The sequence below is a fragment of the Fundulus heteroclitus genome, chromosome 21 (genome assembly GCF_011125445.2).
Source record: "Fundulus heteroclitus isolate FHET01 chromosome 21, MU-UCD_Fhet_4.1, whole genome shotgun sequence".
NCBI lineage: Eukaryota > Metazoa > Chordata > Actinopteri > Cyprinodontiformes > Fundulidae > Fundulus > Fundulus heteroclitus.
In genome coordinates this window covers 33,361,772-33,386,512 of record NC_046381.1, presented here as the reverse complement: position 1 = coordinate 33,386,512, position 24,741 = coordinate 33,361,772, and the positions used below count along the sequence as shown (strand labels likewise).

The 24,741-nt window shown below is 43.5% G+C and overlaps 1 protein-coding gene across 1 annotated transcript in view; it reads left to right on the top strand.

Annotated features, from left to right (window-relative positions):
• Positions 1-22,372, top strand: part of adarb2 (adenosine deaminase RNA specific B2 (inactive)) — a 39,411-nt gene extending 17,039 nt beyond the window's left edge. The window contains exons 4-8 of the mRNA XM_036125771.1: positions 5,013-5,164; positions 6,017-6,185; positions 11,047-11,228; positions 17,524-17,705; positions 21,710-22,372. Of these exons, the coding sequence (XP_035981664.1) occupies positions 5,013-5,164; positions 6,017-6,185; positions 11,047-11,228; positions 17,524-17,705; positions 21,710-21,889 (865 nt within the window). The 3' untranslated portion in view covers positions 21,890-22,372. The remainder of the gene's footprint in view (positions 1-5,012; positions 5,165-6,016; positions 6,186-11,046; positions 11,229-17,523; positions 17,706-21,709) is intronic.
• The last annotated feature ends 2,369 nt before the right edge of the window (positions 22,373-24,741 follow it).

The following is a 24,741-nucleotide window of genomic DNA, read 5'->3' as shown; positions in this document are numbered from 1 at the left end:
TTTATGTTGAAGCCGCCCAGCAACCAAATTTGGACAGGGTTTGCTGCCCGGCAGTTTGGATCTGGAGGATCTGCTCACTCCTGCTGATCCAAAACTCGGGCAGTCTGATCCAATATTAAAAGGATGAAGCGCAAAGAGAAAAAAATGCCTTTTGAGTAAAGCGTGGTAGTAAACACTCTAGCGGTTTCAGAGTAAGGTTGTTTTCAAACATACATTTCATTTATTTTGGTCCTAATCAGTTGAGGAGTTTAGCTTGGAACTTTTCCGGGTATTTTGGTTTCTTTTCACGAGAAAACCAAAACTTGTCGCTACAAATCACACGAGAACTTTCAGTCTTTTTATTGGTCGGATGTGCCTGGGGCCAGCACGACCAATTGTAAATGCAGGAAGCAGATCCTGTGTCCTGTGCTGTACACAGAGAATTTAGTCATATCATTAGTGTGTTTCTGGGTGTTGTGAAAAAATACATTTTGAGAAGATGCCTTTAAAGCTACATAGGGCTTTATGATTTAAGAAAAGGACGTGCAGTATTTGTTTATCAGGGTTTTTACCCTACCACTTCCTATAAAGCAATGCAAACCTGGATACAAGAATACATTTGCATAAAGCTTACAGTGTACACTTGGAAACTGTGTCAATATGAGGTCGGACGCCGTTCACACCACAAATTAACTGTTTTACAGTTCGTTTGGATTCGTACCGAGACCATCTCCTCCAAACATACTCGGTATGGTCGTTTAGGTCCGCACTCTAGTGCAATTACTGTGTTCACATCAACACAAACAAACTGCACCAAGGGGGGAACCAATCAGAGTTCACCTTAAACGGACTTAACACTTTCAGGTGTGGAAACACCCAAAGTTTCTTTGAATGACCTGAAAAATGTCCAGTGTCCCATTAAGCCCACATCATGTTAGTTATGAGTCAGGAGTCATACCCCATAACTGTTCACGTTTTGTTACATTAAGTCCACAAACTTCAATGTACTTTCTAGAGGCTAACATAAAGTAGCTCAATGTGGTAAAGTAGAAGGAGAATTAAATATTTTATTCAGTCCCTTTAACTCTGTTACCACTAAATATGCCAAGCTTTGAACAACTCACACAGAGTTTGCTGTAACCTGCCAAGGCACGGCCATCCACCGTAAACTAATGAGGCCCAATGCCAACTCCGGAGAAGCTCCAGAGATCAAAGGTTCATATGGACCAACTAGTAGCTGTACACTTCACAAATCTGGCCTTTATGGAAAAGTGTCAAGAAGAAACCATTAAAAAAAACTATAAGCAGTACTATGTTCAGTTTGCTACAAATGCTGAAGATGAGTCCGAGTCCTGTGATCATGGAGAGGTTGAATACGTAAAGAAAGACCCCTCTAGTAGGTCAGCACATGATTTTAGTGTCTGATCTGGTGCAGCTGCAGGACAAGGGGCTGATGCTGCACCTCTGGCTGAGGAAGATGTTCAGATCTTCTGCTGCTTGAAGAGTCAAAGTGTGAAGAAGCTGTTTAAGGTGTCGGGGAGAGCCGGGTCATTGCTCAGCTGCTGGTCGCTGTGCCTGTAGTCAGTGATGGTCCTGATGCCTCTCCACATGTTGTGTGCATTGTTGCTGCTGAAGTGATCCTTGATGAACACACCATCCCCATGAGGAAACATAGGCATGGCAACATAATGCTGCTTTTCTTCAGAAGGGACAGGTAGCCAGTCAGAGTTGGTGGAAAGATGGATAGAGCCAAATATTAAGAAATAGACTTTTTGAGATTTTTACAACAAAAGCCTAAAAAGTACTGGCACTAATGTGCTCCATACCAATGCACACCGCTTCACTGCAAATTTATCTGTAACCCATTTTATTGTCATTTTCCTTACACTTAGAAATTCTGCATTATCATATGTTTCAACTGTAATATAAATGTAAAACATGGAAGTTGGAAGTTTTAAAGTGACAAAATGTAGAAATGCTTCAGGGGGTATAAATGCCTACACAAGGCATATTTGTCTTTGCAATCCTTAAAGCAAGCCTTACCAGTGCCATGATGATGGTTTTTGATGAATTTTGACTTTTACCTGCATCCACTATATAAGAATTATATTACGTCCCTGTAGTCCCCAGGGAACTCAACTGGAATGCTGATGTATCAGATTAGTGGATGGAAGTCTAGATTGTTGAATGTCATATTTGCATACCCAACACTGACTTTTTGTCTTAGCACAATGCAAGATGACAGAGACTTTGCAGCTGAGTAAAATGGCCATGGTGGAAGATAATTTATAATGAAATGACCAAACAAAATGCCACAACTGCCACGTTTACACCTAGTGAAAGGACTTCAGCAGCAGAGGAGAGGTTATATGAAGAGGAACGCTCGTGCTTTGCATTATAAATGTCATGTCCTACTTTGTGAACCAGAGGAAAAAAAGTTTATTTATTTGTTATATATCACCTAGGCCTTAGCAAACCCTTTTTGAAACGTGTGACTTATGTGTCTTGGATTAGAATTTATTATTGTGTCCCTGATTATGCCCAATTCTAGGTTTAGGAAATGTCAAACCTATTTGTTATTAAGAACACACATGCATGGCACAAATGAGCAGCTATTTGTATCAAATATTAACATAAAATTAGTTTTCTCGGGCAACAAGGTGTAGCAAAAATAAATGTTTAACGGAATTTTTAACTTCCAGTTTAAGGTGCGATCTTATTTTATGTGTTGCTTAGTTGTTTTGCACCACACCAACACTATATCTAGCTATGAATTACTCCTCCCCCTTCATGACGTAGCCTAAGAGTCAAGAAACAGTGTGTATGTCACAATCCGGAAAGATCTGCTACATCAGGGTTTCTATCTGCGGCCAAAGTTTACGGGAGTAAACAATAAAGAGCGATCAATCCATTGATTTATCCATAAATCCATTCATTGTCTGTACCTGCCATTTAGGGCCATGGGGGGCTAGTGCCTTTCTCTAGCAGTCATTGGGCGAAAGACAGTACTAAAGAGCAAACCAATACGCTCAATTAAAGTTGCTGTTCACATAGCTGGTAGTAAACTAGCTCCAGTGTTCCGCATTAAATTACTAAAACCAGTGTCCTGTCCTCTTTCCAAAGACTATTTCGTTTCTAAAAACCAAATGTTTGCACGATTACAGTGAGCGTAGCTAACTTTAGCCTAGCATATGTTGTTGTATCCAAATACTGTCATTCTAGTTTGACAGTATTTATCACCGCCGCTAAAATGCTGCAAATTTACTTCATCACATCAGCTTTAATGTTGCTGGAAGCACATCAACGGAGTCGTGCTGCTCATCAGCAACATTAGTGGCAACAGCTGCTCTTTGCTGTGCGTCATTCAGCTCCCAGTCTGTCCACGCTAAATTAGAACTTTCTAAGCGAGAGCATTCTGTAGTTAGCTTAATAGTTCAAACACCAGGTACCGCTTTCAGCAGGTTCTGTCAGCACGCCTGGGACAGTTAGCGAGACTACACAGGTGACACAAAGCTTAAAGGTTGCTTTACTGTGAGCTGCTATTATGTCTTTGCGTGGGATTGTTCTTCTATCTTTGTGCAGTGAAGGTATTTTTTTCTCCCATTTAGGTATTTATTAATGCAGGATTTAAACTACATATAAGTGAAAAAGTAGCACGATTTCTAAACCTTCGGGTTTTGCAGTTGGGATTATTGTGATTTGGACAATTAAGTGTTTGGTTTGCTGAGCCGACATTTTACTTTTTTATAACTTTTTGGCTTGCTAGTTTTTTTTCCTATAATTTAAAAAACATATTCATTACATTATAGTTTTACATGTACATACCAAGGAAGTCAGCTCTAGCATTAACTATGTAGTTTCTGGCTGATAAGTTCTTGTGCCTTAACTGGGTAATAGAGGCATAATACCAGACAAGCAATGTAACAAAAATTAATTTCCATTCAATTTAATTTAAATAACGCCAATTTACAACACATGTCATCTCAAGGCACTTTCCAAAGTCAAATTCAATCAAATGATACAGACAGATTGTTCAAAAAGGTTTCCTATCTAAGGAAACCCAGCAGATTGCATCAGGTGTTGACAAGCAGCATTCACTCCTCCTGAAAGAGTGGAGATGCTGTATTGTTATAAATGTTTCCCATCAGTGATTCTGAAGAAACATCCACATCTGTAAACCACTGTGTTGTCTGCATAAAAATTCAAATATGCACATGAAATCCCATCAGACCAAGCTAAGTGGCGTAAATGATAATAAAAGATGGTCTAAAAGAGAGCCTCTAAAAAAATCAGAACAGAGAACATATGTGCTGATATTTTGATAAGAGATTATTTGTATAAAAAATAATAATAATTTGCTTGATCCCTTTACACTTTGACCTTTTCAATATGCACTTGTATACCTTCACTGGTTTATTTACTTTTCACTATTTTCACTATACTTTAACTGCATCTGTATATTGAAATGGCTAAATGTTGTGTCAGTAAAGTGCAGCTCACCTGTGGTTGTACATTCAACATGCAAGAAAGACTGATGACAGGCAAAATGTTTGCGGGTAGTAGTGTTGGTCCATGAAGTATTCAAACGACTGACAAACATCTCAGCACTTTATGGTCATCTTGTGATGCTGTAGGCAAATTACAGCTTTTCATCAAAACTACAGTCCTATATACTTTTGAAAGTATAACCTTGATAATTTGAACATTCAGAAATCATTGTTCTTTCTTTGTTGTTTTTTAGTGTTTTGACCCCATTCTTTATTGATCTAGTGGATCATAGTTTCAGGACTTGAATGGATGCATTATGAATAATGTTCAGGATTGTGACATGAGTAAAATAGGTCGTGGTCAGGGTGTGAGCCTTTGTCCGTCCCTATCTGTCTCAGCCTCGCTTCATCATTTGGAGAGGGAAACAAAATGTGGAAATCAATTTCCTATGCTGTGATCAATAATGCTACCTTTCTCATCCGTCTTCCTCACTGCTGTTGCCTTTTGTCTTTTTCTTGTTTTTTTTTCCCTTTCGGTTGCTGAAGTAAAAGGCTGGAGGACTGGGAGGAGTCAATATTCGTCCGCCACAAAGAGCACAGCTACAGGTTGAGAGACAACGTCCATTTCCACATGTACATCAGCACTTCGCCGTGTGGGGACGGGAGACTCAACTCGCCATATGAAATCACAAGTGATCGTAAGACACCAGGCATCCCCTCTTTCTGTCTATTGCTGTCTCATTCCCCAGTGAGATGAAGGCATTTTGTTGTGTACATACTACAAATTAATCGTCTATTCATTCAGATAAACTTGCCTTCATTTGGAAATATTCTTCAACTTTCCTCAGAGAGAGAGAGAGAGAGAGAGACAATGCCATCATCTGAGAAGCCTCAGAAATATTAGACATTAAACCCCATAAATGCTCTGCCGTGTGCTCACAGAGATTATGAAACTCCAGAACACCTTTGACCGATTGCTCTTAAACATTTCAGAGCCGGAAGCCGGGGCTTAATTCTTAGCTGCTGTCAGATCATAGCAACAGCTATATGGAAAGAGATGAAAATGACGAGAAAAAACAGCCTTTTTAAGCCACGGGAAATGTGAGGCTATTAAAACATCAACACTGATCCTTTTATGAGCATTTGGGTAACGGGTTTTGAAAGACGAGGATAGAGTTTCCTTGAGTCAGAGATCTGGCGACTAGTAAGTAAACCTAAAGTACGTACTTTCAGAGAAAATCCTTACCAGCTCAAACAAGAGTAACATGTAAACTTAGCATTTTTTAGGCCTAAAACATGTGAGCAATAAACAGCACTCACCAGTAAATCACCAACATGTTTCCCTTTGTATGTATTCAGGTACACTTTGGACCTTAACCAACAATGTTAGAACCTAAACAGGTCCTGGTGTCTAGGTCATCTCCATAAGGACACATGATGGATTTTAAATAGGATCAAAGATGTATTCTCTCAGTAATAACAAAAATCAGACAACCCTACTCAAAGAGCATCTGTTTAACCTGGCCTTTTCTCCTCATCCTTATTTCAAGTACACAGCAGCAGACACCTCATGAGGAAGCATCGAAGCCACTTGCGAACCAAAATTGAGTCTGGTGAAGGGACGGTTCCTTTGCGATGCCGGGGGCCCGTCCAGACGTGGGATGGCATCCTACAGGGAGAGCAGCTCATTACCATGTCCTGCACAGACAAGATCACCAGGTCAGTGCTGTCAAACAATCCGTCGGGGTTCAAATCTTCAGACTCTGAGTAGGGTTGATTGAGGTCAAGACCAAGGCTTTTTCACATGATCGGTATCGCGGTCCCTGACTACACTCAACTTCATATACTCATTGTAGGTTCGCTGTCTGGGATTTAATGTCAGCTGCACAACCAGTGAGCCAATCAGCTGCATTTGGTGCAGACCATTTTTTTCAATTCAATGCTATTTATTTGTACGACTTTCAAGGCTGTATTACATTCAATCCCCTTCAATTTATTGATCTAACAAATGTGGGGTTTTTCCTTTTTTCTTCAACCCTGTAGAATGATGTTTACAGTGTAACAGAGACAGTACTGGCTGCTGCAGCTTCCTTTCTGTCTGTCATGTGACCTGCTTTGTGCGCTGTGTTCAGGCAGCTGTTGGTGCGGTAGAAAGTGCAACTGAAATGCTACATTTAAAATGTTTTCACGTTCCAAATGTCTAAGCCGTCGAACATCTTTTTTTTTTTGTTTGTTTGTTTTGTCCCCTTACAATGAAATGGAAATGCACTGAAAGAGCAAAGTAGAGTGTAAACATGCTAATCCTTGGCCTGCAGCAAACCGCTCCGCATCAAGGCATTGTAACAAGAGCAAGAGCTTTTATTGAAGGCTGCAGCTGTTTGTGTTCAGTCAGATACGGTGGGTCATGTAGGAAATGATCACAGTAGTGTTATTAATCCCATCACACCATTGCGTCTTTTTGTATCAGCGGCTAAAGGAAGCAAAAGAACTCCTCACCATTGTTTTACTGCACATCTAGCATTGAAGCAATCACAGTCATGACCAGCCAAGCCGGACTGTCACGCATTTCTTTGGACATGTCGAAAAATTCTGCTGCATGATCGGCGTAGGTAACTTAAATCCCATGTCTACACATTTGTGAGCCAGTGCTGCAGAATCAGTGCAACTGTGTGCTTTCTGCTATGAAGCAGATTCACTCACCTCAGCATGCCAGATGCTTGAAACTGAAAGTTAAACTGAGGACTGATATATTTACTAATTCATTCAGCTCATAATTATCTTACCAAGCGGGGGTTCTCATAGAGCCCCTCCATGTGTTTAATTTTAAAAAAAAACTGTCCAGGTGCAGCTGAACACTGTAATCCGCGGCCTTGGAGACATGACTAGCATACTACGAAATTCACATAGTACACCAGCAAACGTATGTAGCCTGAATGTTTAACATGTAATTCTGATCAGATGTAAAGTTTTATTTTTGTTGGCTTTTTTTACTGCAATTAAAAGCTTTACTGAAGATTGATTCAACTCATTATCGGGGATAGATAAATATATACTTTTTAGTTCAAAGGCTAGTTTTATTTCATATACCGACTTTTTTTTATTTGACATCAGCTAGTCTAAAGGTTTACATATAAATGAAACTTCTCCTCTCGGCGTGTACAAACCTGCCCTCTTCTATCCATTATGATTTATTTACAAAGAAACCACAATCTAATTTTCCAGTTGCTGTTATTACTTTTACACACTGGGGCACCTTTTTTGTAATAAGAAAATTGAAAAAAAAAGAAAGAAAACCCTCTGGATTCAATCACCCAAGAAATCTCTGGTCCGTTTAAGCAATGAAAGATAAACTGAGTGGTGGAAAGGTTACCTTTATTAGAAGATTCCCTTTCTTATGAAGAGCAGAGATTTACTAGAAACGGGCATTTAAAAAAAAGGCTTTATAAGAGCCAAGCAGAGACTTGTCTGATATTTACCTAATCCCCTTTCCTCCGTATGTGTCCAGGACGCATGATAGTCAAGGTAGTGCTTGTATTGATTTCCCATACGTGTCTGAATTTGGTAATCCTACTCTAATGAATGAGTGCATTAGTCATGGCTTTGTTGTAATCTGTAGCGCTGACTCTTCATTCACCGTCATACTGGTCATACAAAGCCTTACCCACTGTTCTGTTAATGCACTTAAGTTTGCAAGTAATGAGTAGTTGAGTCAAAAATGGGTTTTTCGTGGATTTTCTCATCTTACCTGTTGTTGCAAAGTGAAATTTTAAGATAAATAAAATTTTAAGACAAATAAGACAGCTAGTACTATTTTATCATTTAATTGGGGAAAAAATGCTGTAGATCATGGATGGATGGATGGATGGATGGATGGATGGATGGATGGATGGATGGATGGATGGATGGATGGATGGATGGATGAAGCTGACAAGGCTTCATATTGCTTTTCTTTGCCGTCTGAGGCCTTTATGAAATAGCTTTATCTGTAAAAACGGATTTTACTCACAGCTTGATGCTATTGACTGATTAGTTGACTTCTGTAGTGTTTACACTGGGTTGTATTCATTGGTATCTTAGTGACACATACGGAATTTATGAGCCGAATACATATTTTTGTTAGTTAAATAACCTGAAAATTATGTATCACATCTTCTACTATAATCCATTACTTAACGTTGGTTTTCACACAAAAAGACCCATCAAAATATTTTGAAGTTGCTTGTAATGCAACAAAATGTTACAATGTTCAGTGGGTACAATTACTTTCTCAAGGCAAAAGTGCGTCTAGAAAAAAAAACTGAAGTTTGCACACCCACTGGCAGAGATCCTAAAACCTCCAGCCCGGGGTTTTCCGGATGGTCTGAAATCTTTTCTAAGTTTTTCTCCCAAGACGTGGCGTGGCCTCTTCAAGAGCTGAAACCATGAATTTAGCTTAGTAAGCATCTCACTGTGCCAACTGAGCCATACAGGACGACAGCTGAGCTGCTGCGGCGGGTGTGTGTGTGTGTGCGTGCGTGTGTGTGTGTGTGTGTGTGTGTGTGTGTGTGTGTGTGTGTGTGTGTGTGTGTGTGTGTGTGTGTGTGTGTGTGTGTGTGTGTGTGTGCGTGTGTGTGCAACAGAGAAAACAGAGAAAAGGATGCAGGAGACGGCTAAAAAAAAGTAGGTGCGAGCACGAGGTGAAGCCGCTGTTAATTTGACCAATTTGATTCAGTTGGCCAGGGTTGGGGACTGTGTGATTAAATCTACCCAGGTCACCAACAAGGGTGAAAGCAATTACTTTACAAAAAAATAGAGTGACAGGGGAGGTAGAGGGGACATCCTGCCTTTTATCCCTCCCATCACCCCTTCACCCTCCTTCCTGCCAGGCGAAGACGGCAGACGTGCTCTCTTTGCTCCACGGCTTCCCTTTTTTTTTTTTAATCGCTGTAAATGATCAGTGGCCGCCGTTAAAGTGAGTGGGTCACCGAGGAGCGGTTTATCAAGGTCAGGAGAGGAGGGCGGAACCGAGAGCAGCTTAGGGCCGCGCGCTCGCGTTTCTCAGCTGCAATCTTCAAGTGATCCCCTGGATACTCTTTTTGTCCTCTGTCCCACTCATTGTGCAACCTCCCATTACTTTTTTTTTTTTTTATTATTTCCTCACTCCCTTTCCTTCCTGCACTTTATTATAGTTATTCCAGCCCGGACCAGAGAGGACATTAGAGGATCCGTGCTCTTACCATAAACATCCCCGGTGACAGCCATCACCGCCTCTGCCGACGATCGTCGCTTTGTTTTCTTAAGCGGTGCCCAGCGAAGACGCTTTGCAAATATTTGATTTGAAGGCGACAGCTGGATTTAATTGAGGGGCCTAAATGGCTTTCATATAACGATGATGTTCTCAATTTCACTGCAGTTTTATGCAGATGAACACATTACTTTAATGGGTCGGCATTTACTGGAGGAGGGAGGAAAGGATGGATGCGGAGAGGGAAGGAAAAAAGGTCTCTTCCCGAGCCAGATGGCTGTCTTTTCTTGCATGAGATTAGAAGATGTCTCCGATTCACGGCGTCGCTTTCGGCGTAAATTAATATTTCAGCCCAAACTTTTGTGTTGTTTTTTTTTTTTTTTTGTTTGTGTCGCCGGAGCACTCGGAATGTGCGCGTGTTGATGGTTGCCTTTCGAACAGAGCTGGTCCTCTTTCTGTTGGAGAGGGAAAGGCAGATCTTAGCGACAGATTGGAGGTAAAGCGGACGCAGGCGCGCAGCCGTTTAGTGATTCCCAGAAAGCCGTTGATGTTAATTGACTGCTTGGGAAGCAAACGTAGCTGTAATGAGTGATTATTAAGCTGGCGAGTGCTGGGGTGGTGATGGGGGGGGGGGGGGGGGGGGGGGACATGCAGGTGCTATAATTGCTTCTGTGAAAAAGAGAAATTGATTAGCAAAAAGAACAAAGATGTAAACATAAAGTGTATATTGCTGGGATGCTCAGGTAAACAGCAGACCTCCTCCGCCCCGCTAACTGGGCAGAATGGTAATAAACATGGTAATTATCATTTTCCATCCTCAAATTAGCATCTGTTGGTTAAATAGAGGGAGGTTTTTTTAAACGGTAGGTGGCACGTGACCAGCTGGCTGCAGAGGTAGGCATCAGTCCGATAGGATTAGACCCACGGCGGATTCGTGTCGCACGTGGGGGCTTCCCGAGCGACGCTGAAGGCGATTGGCCCTCGCACCGAGCAATCGACGGCAGCCCCCCTGCAGTGCATTAACCTCGGTGGCACTGATGAATGCACACATGGTAATGTGTTGTTCCATGTAATGAGTGCTGATGTGCTGACCTTTGGCTGTGTTGTTATTGGCGATGAGCGTTTGCATCTGGGGGAGGAAGATGTGTGTGTGTGTGTTTTTGTGAGTGTGTGTGCTGCCGACACCAGTGGCTGTGATTCATCACGTCCCACGTCAAGATAATGATCAAATTGTCTCTTACCTGTCATGGAAGCTCTCACATCTGTATGTCTTCCTCCACCACCTAATCCTGTCTCCCGTTCTGCCTGTGCCTCATCTTGCTGTCCCCCTCTGTATTTCTTTTGCCCTCCTCTCAGGTGGAACATCCTGGGCCTGCAGGGGGCGTTGCTGAGCCACTTCGTGGAGCCGGTGTACCTGCACAGCATCACTGTTGGCAGCCTGCGCCACACGGGCCATCTGGGCCGAGTCCTGAACCAGCGGCAGGAGCGTCTGGGCCCTCTGCCCTCCACATACAGACGCAGCCAGCCCCTACTCAGTGGTACGGCTCATTTTTTATTCGACCTCTGTTTAAAGAAGAAGAATTTGGCTGGAAGGTTGTTTAAACTGACAAATTAATGTCAAACGTGCTGAGAGATATTTTTATCTTTGCGAAATGTTCACATTTTGCAATATTATGGCATTTTCATTCGGATTTGAACTCCACAAGCTAGTTCTAACTATAAGTTTATTATTGTTAAAGAGTCAAATTAAATGTTTCAAAATAATTTGCAAACTGGATGTCCATCTTTTAATACAACAAATGAGCAAAACCCCTTTTTTATTTTGGATCTACAATGATTTACACATTCATTTCCTACAAAAAAAATATATCTTTATTTATTTAAAATGATCATACAGCAGGTAAAAATGTAATATACTTTTTTTGTTTAATTTTTATGTATTTTTTTCAATTTTTGGCCCTCGAGTTCCTTCGTTTTGACAATTTTGGCCCATGTACCGAAAAGTTTGGACACCCCTGCTCTACAAGATGCTCAACATTCCTCATTCTAACATAGGAGAAAGGCTGCATTTCTTCTGAGAGGTCTTATAAAACTACTTCAGTCATAAATTTCCAAGTGTGTTTTAAAAATATTATAGATTTATTGCAAAAGGCAACAGCAAAACCAAAGATGTTGCTTTATATTTTTTGGGAATCTGCCACTGACTTGGTCAGTTAGGTGTGAGATTGCTAATTTGTCACCTGAATGCTAATTAGATTAGTAGAATGGCTGTTTCAGGACATTTGTTTCAAGGTTTTATTTCAGCTACTTTAAAAAAAAAAAAGATCAGGATTTTTGTTAAACAGTTATAAATGTTTCACATTAGTTTCAGATGACAGCAGAATGTTCTCTACCTAATTCAGCGCTTATTAAACTAGCATAAACTTTCTGCTCTATCCAACCAAAGCGACATGTACGCTAGGAAATTCTTCATAAAAAAGTATGAATCATCTTCCAGCCAAAGGCACCACATCAGATTATTTCTTACACCCAGCCCACAAACACTTCACAAACCCGTGTTCCACTGCTGCTCCACGCTGACGTCGTTCCAAGCCTGAAAAGCAACAGCTCAGATGTCGTCTGGCAAGTCGGCGTGCCGGGCTCCGCCGAGACCCGAGGCTTCTGTTTGTGGGAAAGATGAATGCTGGCAGACGATCTGAATGACGCCCAACTTGTAGCGACAGCGTCAGCCATCATTTCAGATCTAGGCCAGTCAGAGAGGTGGCGTGGCAGACGAGCAGAGAGATGTAGGGCACGTTTGGTTTCTGGGGATCATTGATAAGAACAAAGGCAGTGACAGTCACAAACAGGGAAACACATTAAATCATGTCACAGGCACAGTATGGATATATATAAAAAAAAAATTAACATGTTCTACAATTCTCTTTCTCCAACTATACAGGTATCTGCCTTGGGCTGCATTTACTGAAGGGAATAAAACAGACATTTTGTTGTTGAATACATTGCGCATTTAAAGTAGTTTATCTGACTGACGGGGAGCTTTTGCTCTTAGAAAGTACAAGATACAGTTCAAATTCAGAGATGGCTTATAAGATATGATACCTTTGCTCAACTTTTGCATGTGCAAAACATTGATTTTTTTTTATTTTTTGTTGAAAACTTCACTTTAAGGAAGTTTGTTGGATTTAATTCCAGCTGGAACCTGTACAGTCCTTCCCACCAGTGATTTGTTTTTATGATCCCAAAATCTTCACCTTCCTAAAATAATGGTTTAAGTCATTTTTGTCAAGGTTTTTTTTTTCACAAAACACAAAATAGTACAACAATAAGATATTGAAGAAGAAGTTGATTTAGGCAAAAAGATCACTTTTGGCGAAATATTAATTATGCCATTATTTTAGAAAGTGATGAAATAACATTGCAAGTAGAATGGGTGGTAGAATGGGTGAGTAAGTCAGTGAAACAGAGGGAGGCAATACAAACATCAACTAAGGCCACATTGTTGTTTTATCCATTGTAAACTTAGTTAATAACTATAAAAATAGCACAATAATATAATAATAAATCAAATTAAAATCAACAGTTTGGTTTTTGATCTCATGTTAGAGTTATAACTCATCTTTGGGAAGCAGAGCTACTTCTTTGGGTCCTCTCCGGTTTGACGTGTTTTAAAATGATTCTGTTCCCCGTGTGTCTGGAGCTGTCAGATCCTCGCACCTCGTCTGCTCTGAGTGGCAAAAGCCTTATTGAAGAGCGCAGGGGTGAAGGAAGGGAAGGGAATGGGCAGACAGGGGGAACGGCCCTACACCGAATCAATGTAATCAGACCTCTTATCAGTCAGCCTTTCAATCTGAAGGGAGCCCCGGACAGGGAGGGGGGGGGGGGGACAGCAGTGCTGAAGGGGACAGCGAGGAAAGACAGATGTTTGCATTCAGATGTCCCTCCCCCTCACCTTCCTTTACTCTCCTCCATCGCTCCAACATTGACTCTGATGAGGTCCCCGGCTCATATGAGCCCCGGCTCATTTAAAAGCAGGGCCCCCAGAGGAAGTGGCAGGAGATCGCTGGGTCCGCTCTTATCGCAAAACAGCCAAAGCAACTCCACCTGAACCCTGAGGGCCAACCTCCAAACACATCGATAGAGCGACCGGTTTGTCCTTGGCTGCTGGACAAATACCAACCCTGGCTTTGTTGTGTTCCTTTTGGATGAAGGGAATCAAAGCGGCAGCATTATTAACGATGATTTATCAGAGTTATTAATGTTTGAATCGGGTTGCTGCAGCTGGACTTGTTTGGGCCGCTTTCCGTATAAAACCAAACGGGCTGGTTCGGAAAACATCAGAAGACTTTTTGAACTTTTTTCGCTTCAGGAGGAAATGAAAACATTGCTTAAAATCAATTACTCATTAAATCCTAATGTCACGTTAGTGGTCGCACCGGAGCTACATGGATTTTTGCTTTTTTACTTCCATTAAAAGGGCGAGCCTCAATCAAAGTCCGCTTTAAACAACAATCAATCCGAAATTCGAGATTCTGCTGCTCTGCGGCGCTACCCAGTGGTCCCCCGAAGGCGTCTAACGGCCCTCTAATTTTATCACCTCCAGGAAAATTCTCATTCCTCGCCCTGATTTTAACAGACCCATTAAAAATGTCGCATCTAGCAAACCTGTTGCCTCGCGCCCTCCCGGGAAACACGCTGAGCTGCTACATGTTGTATCAAATACGCATCAAAGATGGAGCTGCGCGCATGATAAAAATAAATCCTATATGCAGATGCTCCCCATTCAGCCTCCGTCATTCTGCCAAGCATCCTCCCAGAGGAGGCATTGATCAAGTCTTCATTGAAGGAAAAATCAAATTGGCTATTACAGAAACACAGGAGTCAAGGCCATTGAATGGATGAAATGAGCCATGAATGGAGCGCGAGGGAAGGGGGAAGGAGGCACGATGGATAGGGGGGCTCTTTTGTTCAAAGAGGTGCATCTGCACAAGAGAGGAGAAAGATGGGTAATAAGAGACTCGGAGGATTGTTCCCGTGGCAGGTGATTCATCCAGCTCCGTGGAGCGGAGGGAAAAAAAGGAAGAGGTGAGACCGGTGAATGGAAGAGCGAGGATGGAGAAGATGAGCGTGGAAAATGGGGGTAGATGATCTGCGGGCGGGCGGCGAGGCATTGTAGCTCCGGGTTTGTGTTATAACAAGCTGCCTGTCAGATGATGAGATCAGAGGCATTTGTTGCTAACGTTTTTAAAAAGGTCCAGGTTAGCGCTGCATGTTGCAATAAATAGCTGGGTTGAAAATCAAAACTGAAATCCTTTTGTGAAGACAATGCATGAATGGACACAAGGTGCCATCCTTCTGATGTTGATGCTGCAGGGAAATGTGATGGAGCGTGCCTCTGGTATTCCCTCTCTTTATTTGTTGCCATAGGAGATAGGAAAGAAGCAGCGAGGATGGTCCCTTAACATCCAGAGAAGCTATGAGTCTTTTATATAGGCAGAACTAACATTCAAAGCTTTTAGTGAGGAAAATTGAACAGTATGGATCTGGTGGTCCAGTCTGGGGGTTTGCCGGTGTGGGGCGGGACGATCTGGGTCACGGGTTCCCAGACTGTTCACCTTCTGACCCAGAAGTGAATAATGTCACATTTCTGCAGCTCTCCTGCAGGAGGACAACTAATACATCAATAAAATCAGAGGTCACACATGCATTGTGTTATCATTTATACTTTTCATCGTGGCTAGTTCAGTTTTCTAAGACCTAAAAGCAAAACATGCTGTTACCAAATATTTTCTAAATAATTTGATTTCTAAAGAGCATCTCAACTTTGGAAAACGCCATTCATGGAGAACCAGCAAAATGTGTTTTATTTTTTCAATTCATAGATATTATAAATATAGACTACTTTAAAAAAAAAATAAGGGAACTCTTTGAAAACAGATCATACTGAAGTGGAATTGATCATGTTTTAGGAACAAAAGGATGTAACATCATTTGCTGAAAATGATCTTCTCACAGAGGCCTTTGCACCATTTCATTTACACAACATGCCTACAACTTTGAAAGTGTATTACGTTTTGTTCAATAAATAGGACAAAACAGCAGAAAACTTCAGCATGCGAGACCCTTTACCCCCCCCCCCCCCCCCCCCTAAATTTAGCATTTTGCAGAGTCAGCTTTTGCAGAGCTCAAGCTGCAAGTGTCTTCAGATCAGTCTCTATGAGCTCGCCACGTGTTGCCACCGGGAGTTTAGCCTTTTCCCCAAGGCTAAACTGCTCCTGATCCTCCATGTTGGATGACTTTTGATTGGCTTGAAGTTTAACCAGTGCTTCTCAAGTGGATCTGTGGTCGGACCAGTTTCCCAGTTACTGCGGCTGCCGCCACCATGTTTTTCTGTGGGAATGGTGTTCTTGGGGTGATGGGATGTGATGGGTTTGTGCCAGACATGGCGTTTTCCTTGGTGGCCAAAAAGTTCAATTTTAGGTGCAATTTAGCAAAATCAAAGCTCAAATCCAAATCAGTGATGGACCTTGTAGAGGGACGAGGTGGATGTTCACCCTTAATAGCATCATCAAGCAGGTCATGAGTGACTACAGGGGACATCTCACCTGAGCTCCAGGTAGCTAGAGCTCAGTGTCCAGGCAGTGCTAGAAGCCAGAGGAACCACTTTCTGAGAACTTTCAGTTAGATTTACATGATGATGATGTGGAAAAACATCTTGTCATCCAGCACTGTCAAATGTACAGCACTGAATCGTCAAGCCAGTTTAAAAGTAGATAAACACATAAAAAGAAAATCCATTGGTTTGGTTTCATTGTTAATCTTGTTTTATGAACTTTAACATATTTGTTCTTATAAAGGCAGACATGGAGAAGCAGCTCTGGTTTGGGGTAAAACTCCGATACGCACCCCAGCATCAGATTTCGTTGTAAGGGCTAAAGATAGTCTGGAAACAGCAGCGTGGTTTCTTGTAGCCCAGCTTCCGTCGTCAAGCGCGACACAGTTGGTCCTGCAGCTGCTTCTCCAAATCTGCAAATAGGCCTAATTTGTGCATTTGTTGTAGAAGTTTCAAAAAGCTTGCTTTTAATTTTCCCTTCAAAATGAAATGCAAACGCGCCAGTGAACACCAAACGACAGCATTTAAAATGTTTTGCTCCTCATCATGGCTGGAGGCTTTGGAGGTAAAACATTTAGAGCAGCTTCAGGCTGTTCACTGACCCCGCTCCTACCAAACACCTACGCCGGCCTCCTGAGGAGCTTCCTACCCTGAATGCTCGTTGGTTCCCCAGCATCTGGGTTCCCGGAGCAGACGGCGAACTCTCTCCCTGGAACCCAGAGAGACCCCCGGCTCCCCCGTTGTCAGCCTGTGCTTTGCTGGAGAGGCTAAATGCTTCAGAGAAACAGGCAGAGAGCGCAGCGACGGTCCGGCTGGTGTCTACAGCAGATACAGCACGTCTCCAGCGCTGTGAGCTGCAGGAGCACAAGAGCAGACAAGCTGTTTCACCACGACAGGAACACACGGAGGGCTCGATTGATTCCCCTCTCTCTCTCTCTGGGGGGGCATCAAAGCTCAACAGTAACGGGCGCACAGTTTAACGCTCAGGTCCACTTTTTGCAGCGCTGCAAAAACGTAACATGAGCCGTTAGCCTCAGGGAGAGAGGGGAGCGAGGGTGGAGGAAGGTCAAATGTAACAAGTGGAGGTGTGAGAGGCTGCACTGTCTCAACATTTTCTTTCCCCGCCGTAGAAACTGGACAGACGGCATGTCGGGACGGCCGTGTGAGTGCTGTGAAGGTCACGCCTCCCCGCTAAAAGTGTGGGTTTTCCTCCCCCGCAGGGCTAAGCAGCGCCGAGTACCAGCAGCAGGGGAAGGCCACGTGCGTCAGCGTCAACTGGACCCTGGGCGACCCGCAGCTGGAGGTGATCAACACAGCGACGGGACGGCGGCGCGACTCGGGGACGCCGTCGCACCTCTGCAAGCACGCCCTGTTCACCCGCTGGAACAGACTGTACCGTAAGGTGAGGGCCCTCAGAACCGAGGTTTAGGAGGAGGCGGCTTAAAGCTGGGCGCGCGGTACCTTTTAAAGTTTTTCACATTTTGTCCGTTTGTAACCAGGAACTTCTCTCCATGTTTTTCTGTCAGACCTTTCACACACAGCAGCAGCTCAGCCGTCGTCCTGTCTGGCTCACTTGGCACAGTGAGACGCTCACTACGCTAAAATCATGGTTTCAGCTCCTGAAGAGGCCACGTTTTGACAGAAAAAACTGACAATATTAAGAGATTATGTTGGAAAATGCAACCATAGGCTGGAGGTGCAGCGTTTCTACCAGTCGGTGTTCATGTTTAGTTGGTTTCAGATTCATTTGTAAAGGTATTGCTACAGTTGCAAACTGTGGTGTACAGACCCTTTCAATAGATCAGAATGTTAATGGAAAGTTAATTTATTAGCTCAATAAGTTAAATACATTATATAGAAGAATTACGCACAGTCTAAGCCTTTATTTCTGTTAAATTACTAATGAAAGATAAACATTTAGGACTAGAATATTGCATCAGACATATTTCAAAACGATAATGATACAGATATGTCTTAATCAAAAGCAGGTTTAAGGACTGCTTAAAGGTGTCCATTTTCAAAAGGTACTTGTAATCCGACAGACAGACGGGCCACATCAGAACCTATGTTCTAATTCACTGAATGAGGCTGGATGTTATTGAAGTTTCCTATAATTGACCAACACAGGGGTAGCCCCCAGCCACAGAGTCAGAGGAACAGCTTTTCACTTCCACAGACAGACCTTTGTGCCTACCGTTCTGTGCCAAATGGCTCAAACTGAGCTAAATTGAATGAAAGCATCCGTGAATATTATTTTTTACAGCCTTGTTACAGGCTGTGGTTTAGCTTTTAGTCTAAACTTTGACTGGGCTATTCTAACATATCGATATGCTTTGATCTCACCCATTTAATTTTAGCTCTGGCTTTACATGAAGGGTTCTTGTCCTGCCGACACTCAAGTCTTTTGAAACCTTATTTAGCACCATCCACTGTCCCATCAACTCTCTTGATGTCTTGCTGAGGATGAGCATCCTCACAGCACGACGCTGCCACCGCCGTATTGTGCAGTGATAGTTTCTGCCACAAACAGCCTTCTGGATATAGTCCAAAAAAACTGGAACTTTGGCTTCATCTGAGGAGAGCACCTTCTCCCACGGGTGTACGGTGTCCCCTATGGAATTGGTGGCACACTGGTAAACAGGTCATCTCATGACTTTCTTTGAACGATGGCTTGTTTCTTGCCACTTTTCCATGAAGACCAGGTTTTGTGGTTTGCACAAAGACGGTTGCCCTGGTAACAGATTCTCCCACCTGAGCTGTGGACTTCTGCAGCTCTCCACGAGTCGCTGAGACGCAGAACAGCTGCAGTTCTACTGAGATTATATTACAAAGATGTGAACTCTATTTCCTAAGAAAAAAACATACCATGTGACTCTGGATCTTACAGGAGTATCAGACTAAAGACTAAAGTTTTGAAAACGATGCATCATCTTCCTTCCTCTTTACATTGAATCAGCGCTTTGTGTTGGTCTGTCACACAAAATACATTGAAGTTTGTGGTGGTCAACAAGGCTTACGGTAAACACTTTGTCAGGGTATTATATAATAAATCCTAGAGGGCTTTATTTTTTAAAAAACCTTTGTAGAACAGGATAAAAACCAAGAATAGCAGCAGGAAAACACCCAGACACGGTCTAAACGCTAACATTATCACCACTTAATTCCACTGTTCACTAATTGTTACGATGGGAAGACATTTCAGCTTATCATAAAGTCCCACATGGTTATAAAGATTGTTATATATTTTATCGGATGTTTTTTTGAAGACCTTTTAAAGTGGTAAAACCAATGCTTCACCATTGTTAGTCTGGCCCGTGCGAAAGTGACAGGAGATCCTCAGCTAGCAGCCAGAGCTGCATCCAAGCAGCATCCGCTGCCATCAGAAATCTCCTGCTTCTAGCCAGGCATCCAGAAACATTAACTACTGAGAAGCTTTCCAACAATCAAAAGCCACATGTGTGTATTAAAATCCTGATCACAGAGCGCTCGGCGCCGAGGAAATGTGGAATTTCCTCTCTGCCGCAGATAAATGTGTCGTCTTGGCAACATCTGCCGTCTGCGCGGCTTATCAGAATCTGGCAGCTCGGATCTTCACCCGCCGCACTTTCATTTCCATTCTGAAACTTTATGTAACAGACACCGCCTGCGTCGGCTAATGGCGAGCCGTTAAAGCATAATGACTATGAAACCATAATTATTTGGAGGAGTACTCGAGGAGGCCCCCACCCTAAGTGCTCCCCGCGCGCCGCGCATACGGGGCCACGCAAGAGCAGTCGCACTAATCTCCAAAAGAAACTTTTGCTCTCCGCGCCTCCCTCTCCCCACTTGTCTCGGCGCCGATCTCCACTGTTTCCCTCCGCGACAGTACGAATGCACAAAAAGCACAGAGAATGTGCAATTGCTTGTGAAATTTAAATGGGGAGATTACACAGCTGTTGAGGCCCCCACCATCCCCCCCCCCTCCCATAGCCACCCAAATGCATTTGTGCCGGCTCATTCGTTTTGTTTTGCTCCCCCCCACCCCCACCCCCGACTAAAACCTTCTGCACCTTTCTGCCCCGGCTTTACAGAGCCTAGCAAAACGTCACTTTACAGCCACAACGATGGATTTTCTTGAGGGTTTTATGGAATAGACCAACGTCTTCCCCTTTGTCATCGGTCGGGGTTAGGTCCGGGCTTTGACTGGGCCGTTCCAACACATGAACCAGGGCTTTGAACCGGTTCAAGGAACGAAAAAACGAAAAAAACGGAAACGTTATTATTTTTTATGTTCTGGAACTGGAACACTTATTTAAAAATAATGGTAACCGGTTAATACCGGTTTTATTTCGTTCCTCACAGTTTTCGTTGCCTAATTAACTAAAAAAAAAAGTAATTATTTTCCTGCGCACGTTACCATGACGGCTGAGGTTCACTTCCTGTGTGACATCACATCACACATTCGCTGACTGAATGGAGAGAGAGCGGTGTCTCCACTAGAGCTACACATCTTAAATAAGAGGTAAATTACGATCCGTCGTTGAGTAAAACGCTCATTCCAAACACAATATCAATAGCTATATTTGTCAAACGAAAGGAAACGAAATTAACCGTTCCAGGAACAGTATTTTTTTGTTCTAACCGGTTCGGGAACGTCAATTTATTGGTGGAACTCATAATCGGAAACGTTATAATTCCGTTTCTGTTCGGAACGAACCGATTGGGGGGGAAAAATCGGTTCAAAGCCCTGACATGAACTGTGTGCTTTGATCTAAAACATTTAGGTTTGTCTTCCTGCTAAAACCACAGCGGCCCTAACAGCGCCACCAGTCTCAAGTCGGGTTTCCTTAGACACATTTAGTTCCATCGCTGATGTCCGCACCAACGATGACCAGCTTCTGTGTCACTGTCGTGACAAACAAGCCAGACTTGTAGAGTACATCTCCAATATCAGTCGACAAGAGATCTCTGTAGCTCCTTCTGCTGTAAAGTGATCAAGGGATCAGGTATCAGAGTATTAGAGTCACTCCTGCTGGGTTGGGGGACAGTCCATGCCTCATCCGGAGGAGTTTTAGTGTCTCGGTGTCACACGTGATGGCAGGATGGAGATGGATAGATGGACCGGGTCCACTGGGGCTTAGTCACAAAGCAAAGGTCTTAATATGCTGGTTCGTCTGTGACTTCTGGACTGTACCCTTTGGAGGTTTTCCTGCAGACTCTCTGTATTTATTCTGAACTGGGTACTCCTTGGGATCTGAATAAGCTGAGGAGTGTAGCCATGGAGAGGAACGTCTCAGTACTCTCCCATCCATTTATCCAGAGTACAGGGTGGGGTTGATCCAATTCTACTCCCCACTCATGGATCTGATTACTTCTCCGATGCACTTTTTGTATGTTTACCCTCCCACATGCTTTCTTGTTTTCCAGCTGGGGGTCCACGTCTCCAGCTCAGCGACGGACCGCGAGCTCATGTACAGCGAGGCCAAGGTGGCGGCACGTCCTTACCAGACCGCGAAGCAGCAGTGGTTCAAGTCCCTGCAGGAGATGGGCCTCGGCACCTGGGTGAAGAAGCCGCCAGAGCAGGATCAGTTCCTGCTGTCCGTCTGAGCGACACTGGGAGTATGTGTGTGTGTGTGTGTGTGTGTGTGTGAGACCTTTATTTTTTTAGGGCAAGATGACACAACTCCACACCAGGAAGTGTACCCTCCAAACTAAAGATTACCGACCCCTTGTGTGTGTCCTCGGCTCATTGCGCTTCGTGTCGCCCTTTCATGCCCGTCGCTGAAACCGCCGGTGGAAGGTCAGACAGGAGGAAAAAGCGGAGTTGAAAAGCGGGACGTTTTTCCTCTGACATGCTTTGATCGCAAACACAGAGGTTTAAGCAAACAGCCATCTAAATTCAGCCCATTCCCTTCTTGTGGCTGTGAAGGAAAAAGGGGGTTGGGGTAACCTTGAGCAGAATGAAAGGCAGCCACTATCTTGTCATCAGCTATTTCCGGGCCCCGAGGCTCCCGCTGAGGAGCGGAGCCACAGGGGAGAGAGAGCGAGACAGACAGAGGAAGGGGAAAGGAGAAGAAGAAGAAGAAGAAGAAGAAGGAAAAAAAAGAGGGGTCCACGTCCAATTACCAACCCTGTCAGGGTGACGGGTGATGGAGACGGAGGAAGGGAGTGAGGAAAGAGAAGGACGGGGTATTTCACCTTCTCCTCTTTTATTACTCCCTCCGTCCTCCTTCCCTTAACTCACCCTTTTAACTCTCCTGTGCCCTCTCTCTCCCCCGGGGGAGCTAAACATGACACGACGACAGGTTAATGCACCCCTCCAGAAGGCGAGGTGCATAAACGACATCATTACAACTCCACTAAACACGAGAAGGAAGGAGGAGATGGCGGCGGCGCTTGTTTCTTCTCTTCTTGTTTTTTTTTTTTGTTTTTTTACCTCCATTGATGTTTCTTTTTCTGTAATTACTTGATGCAAGCTCAGCAGCAACATTCATTTGCAAACCCGATCCCCTCCTTCTGTCGTTCTCCGCTCACATTTTACGCCCCAGCCTGAAAACCAGTAGTGTTAAAAGTTGTTGTCTAATTTTTTTTTTACTTCCACGCTTTCCTTCCGTCCCATTCCCATCAGATCTGAGCTCTGCTAACACACGTTCAAGCAAACACAGGTCACCATCAAGCCCATGTAAATTTGCACCTTAATGCATTTCATCTTAGCATATTTTATCTGCGTATCGCTGTGATGTCTTTATATTCATTATGATCATGAGTGTACTGTTCTGTCAGCGCCGTGTTCTCTATAAATAATTCAGCCGAAGCGCTCAGACCGCCAGCAGCAGCAGCAGCAGCAGCAGCAGCAGCAGCATCAGCAGCAGGAGGGGGATAAAATCGGTGAGATCCGAGCAGTGAGAGTGACATCTAGTGGTGTCTCTGTTTCACGCCCAGCATCTGCTGAGACCTGGCAGCTTGGTTAACCGTGGGGCAGACGGACTGACAAACAGATTTCCACAAAATACCGACCTATCTCACGAAACGTTCACCGGTCTGGCACATGTATTATATATGTTTTTTTATTTGTGTAGTAGTCATTTCATTGGGATTTCTATCAAAATTAGGACGACATCATCAGCGAGACTTGAAACGAGCTTCATCTGCATGGCCTGGACTGAACGGGTGAATCTGCGAGCGCTTCTACTGTCGTGTAACGTGATGAACCTAGAAATGTACAAAATAAAGTGTCACATGCGCTGCCAAAGTACTCATGTCCTTTTTTTTTTTTTTTAGATTTTGTTATGTTACAACCAGCATTTCTGTCGGGATTTTACGTGGTGGAGCAACACAAAGTAGTGCCGAATTGTAAAGCAGAGAAAAAACAATTTGTGCGTTTTAATCTTTTACGGGTAATAAAAGGTCAAAAGGCGCGCTGTGCGTTTGTGTTTAACCTCCATTATGCTGACTCCACTAAATCAAACCTCGTTGCTACTCTGGAGGAGCTGCAGAGATCCACAGCTTGGCTGTGAGCATCAGTTGACGCAACAACTTTTAGCTACGCACTCCACAAAGCTGGCCTTCATAGAAGAATGGTAAGGAGGAAGTTAAAGTCATCCACATTTCACATAGTGGACACAGGAAACAAGGGAAACAATGGTCGCAGACAAACATCGCCACAGTGGAGGCGGTATCATGCTGCGGGAATGGTTTTAATCAGCAGAGAAACTGAGGGTCGAAGGGAAGATGGATGCAGGTCAATGAAAAGTGGGACCGTGATCCTAATCCCACTGCCAGACTGGAACGCTTTAGATGAAAGCAAGTGTGCTTTGTGTTTAACAAAGGACCCATTACCACTTTTCAGATATCAGCAACAACACAGAGCCGAATGGCATAAATCCCCGTCACTGTGCCACTTGCGATGCTCCATCACATAAAATCCTGTTCAAACTCAAGTTTGTGGTTGTTGGGTGACAAAATGTAAAAAGTTTGAAGGAGAGCGAATACTTTTGTGTCCACGCTGTGCAATCCTACTGTGTTGCTTTGTAAATCTGTATAAAAATGAGCAACTGAGGTCAAAGCATTGTTCCTCTAAAGGTCCGAGCCCTCTGAAACAATAGAAACGGTAGAAAACTAAAAGAAAGACTCAGATAGTTGGTACTTTTAGAGAAGCCCCGTAGAACGCTGAGAAACACATTGTTACCGGCTCATATTGCTGACATTAGCCGTTAGCGAGTCCCTCTGGTTTTTCCGACCTGACGGTGAAATTTGGTCAGGTTGGATGAGCTGTCATCCCCACTACATCCAACAATGAATTCCCAGCTGCTGCAGCCTTCTGCAGCTTCTTTTGGAGGCGAACATCTTGTCTTCTTCAACGAAAGCATGACATGTTTAAAACAGAACCACACCCGTCTCTGGCATAGATCTGCAGTGCATCTAGTTTCAGGTTCCTGTGATTTAAAAGTTGCCCTACA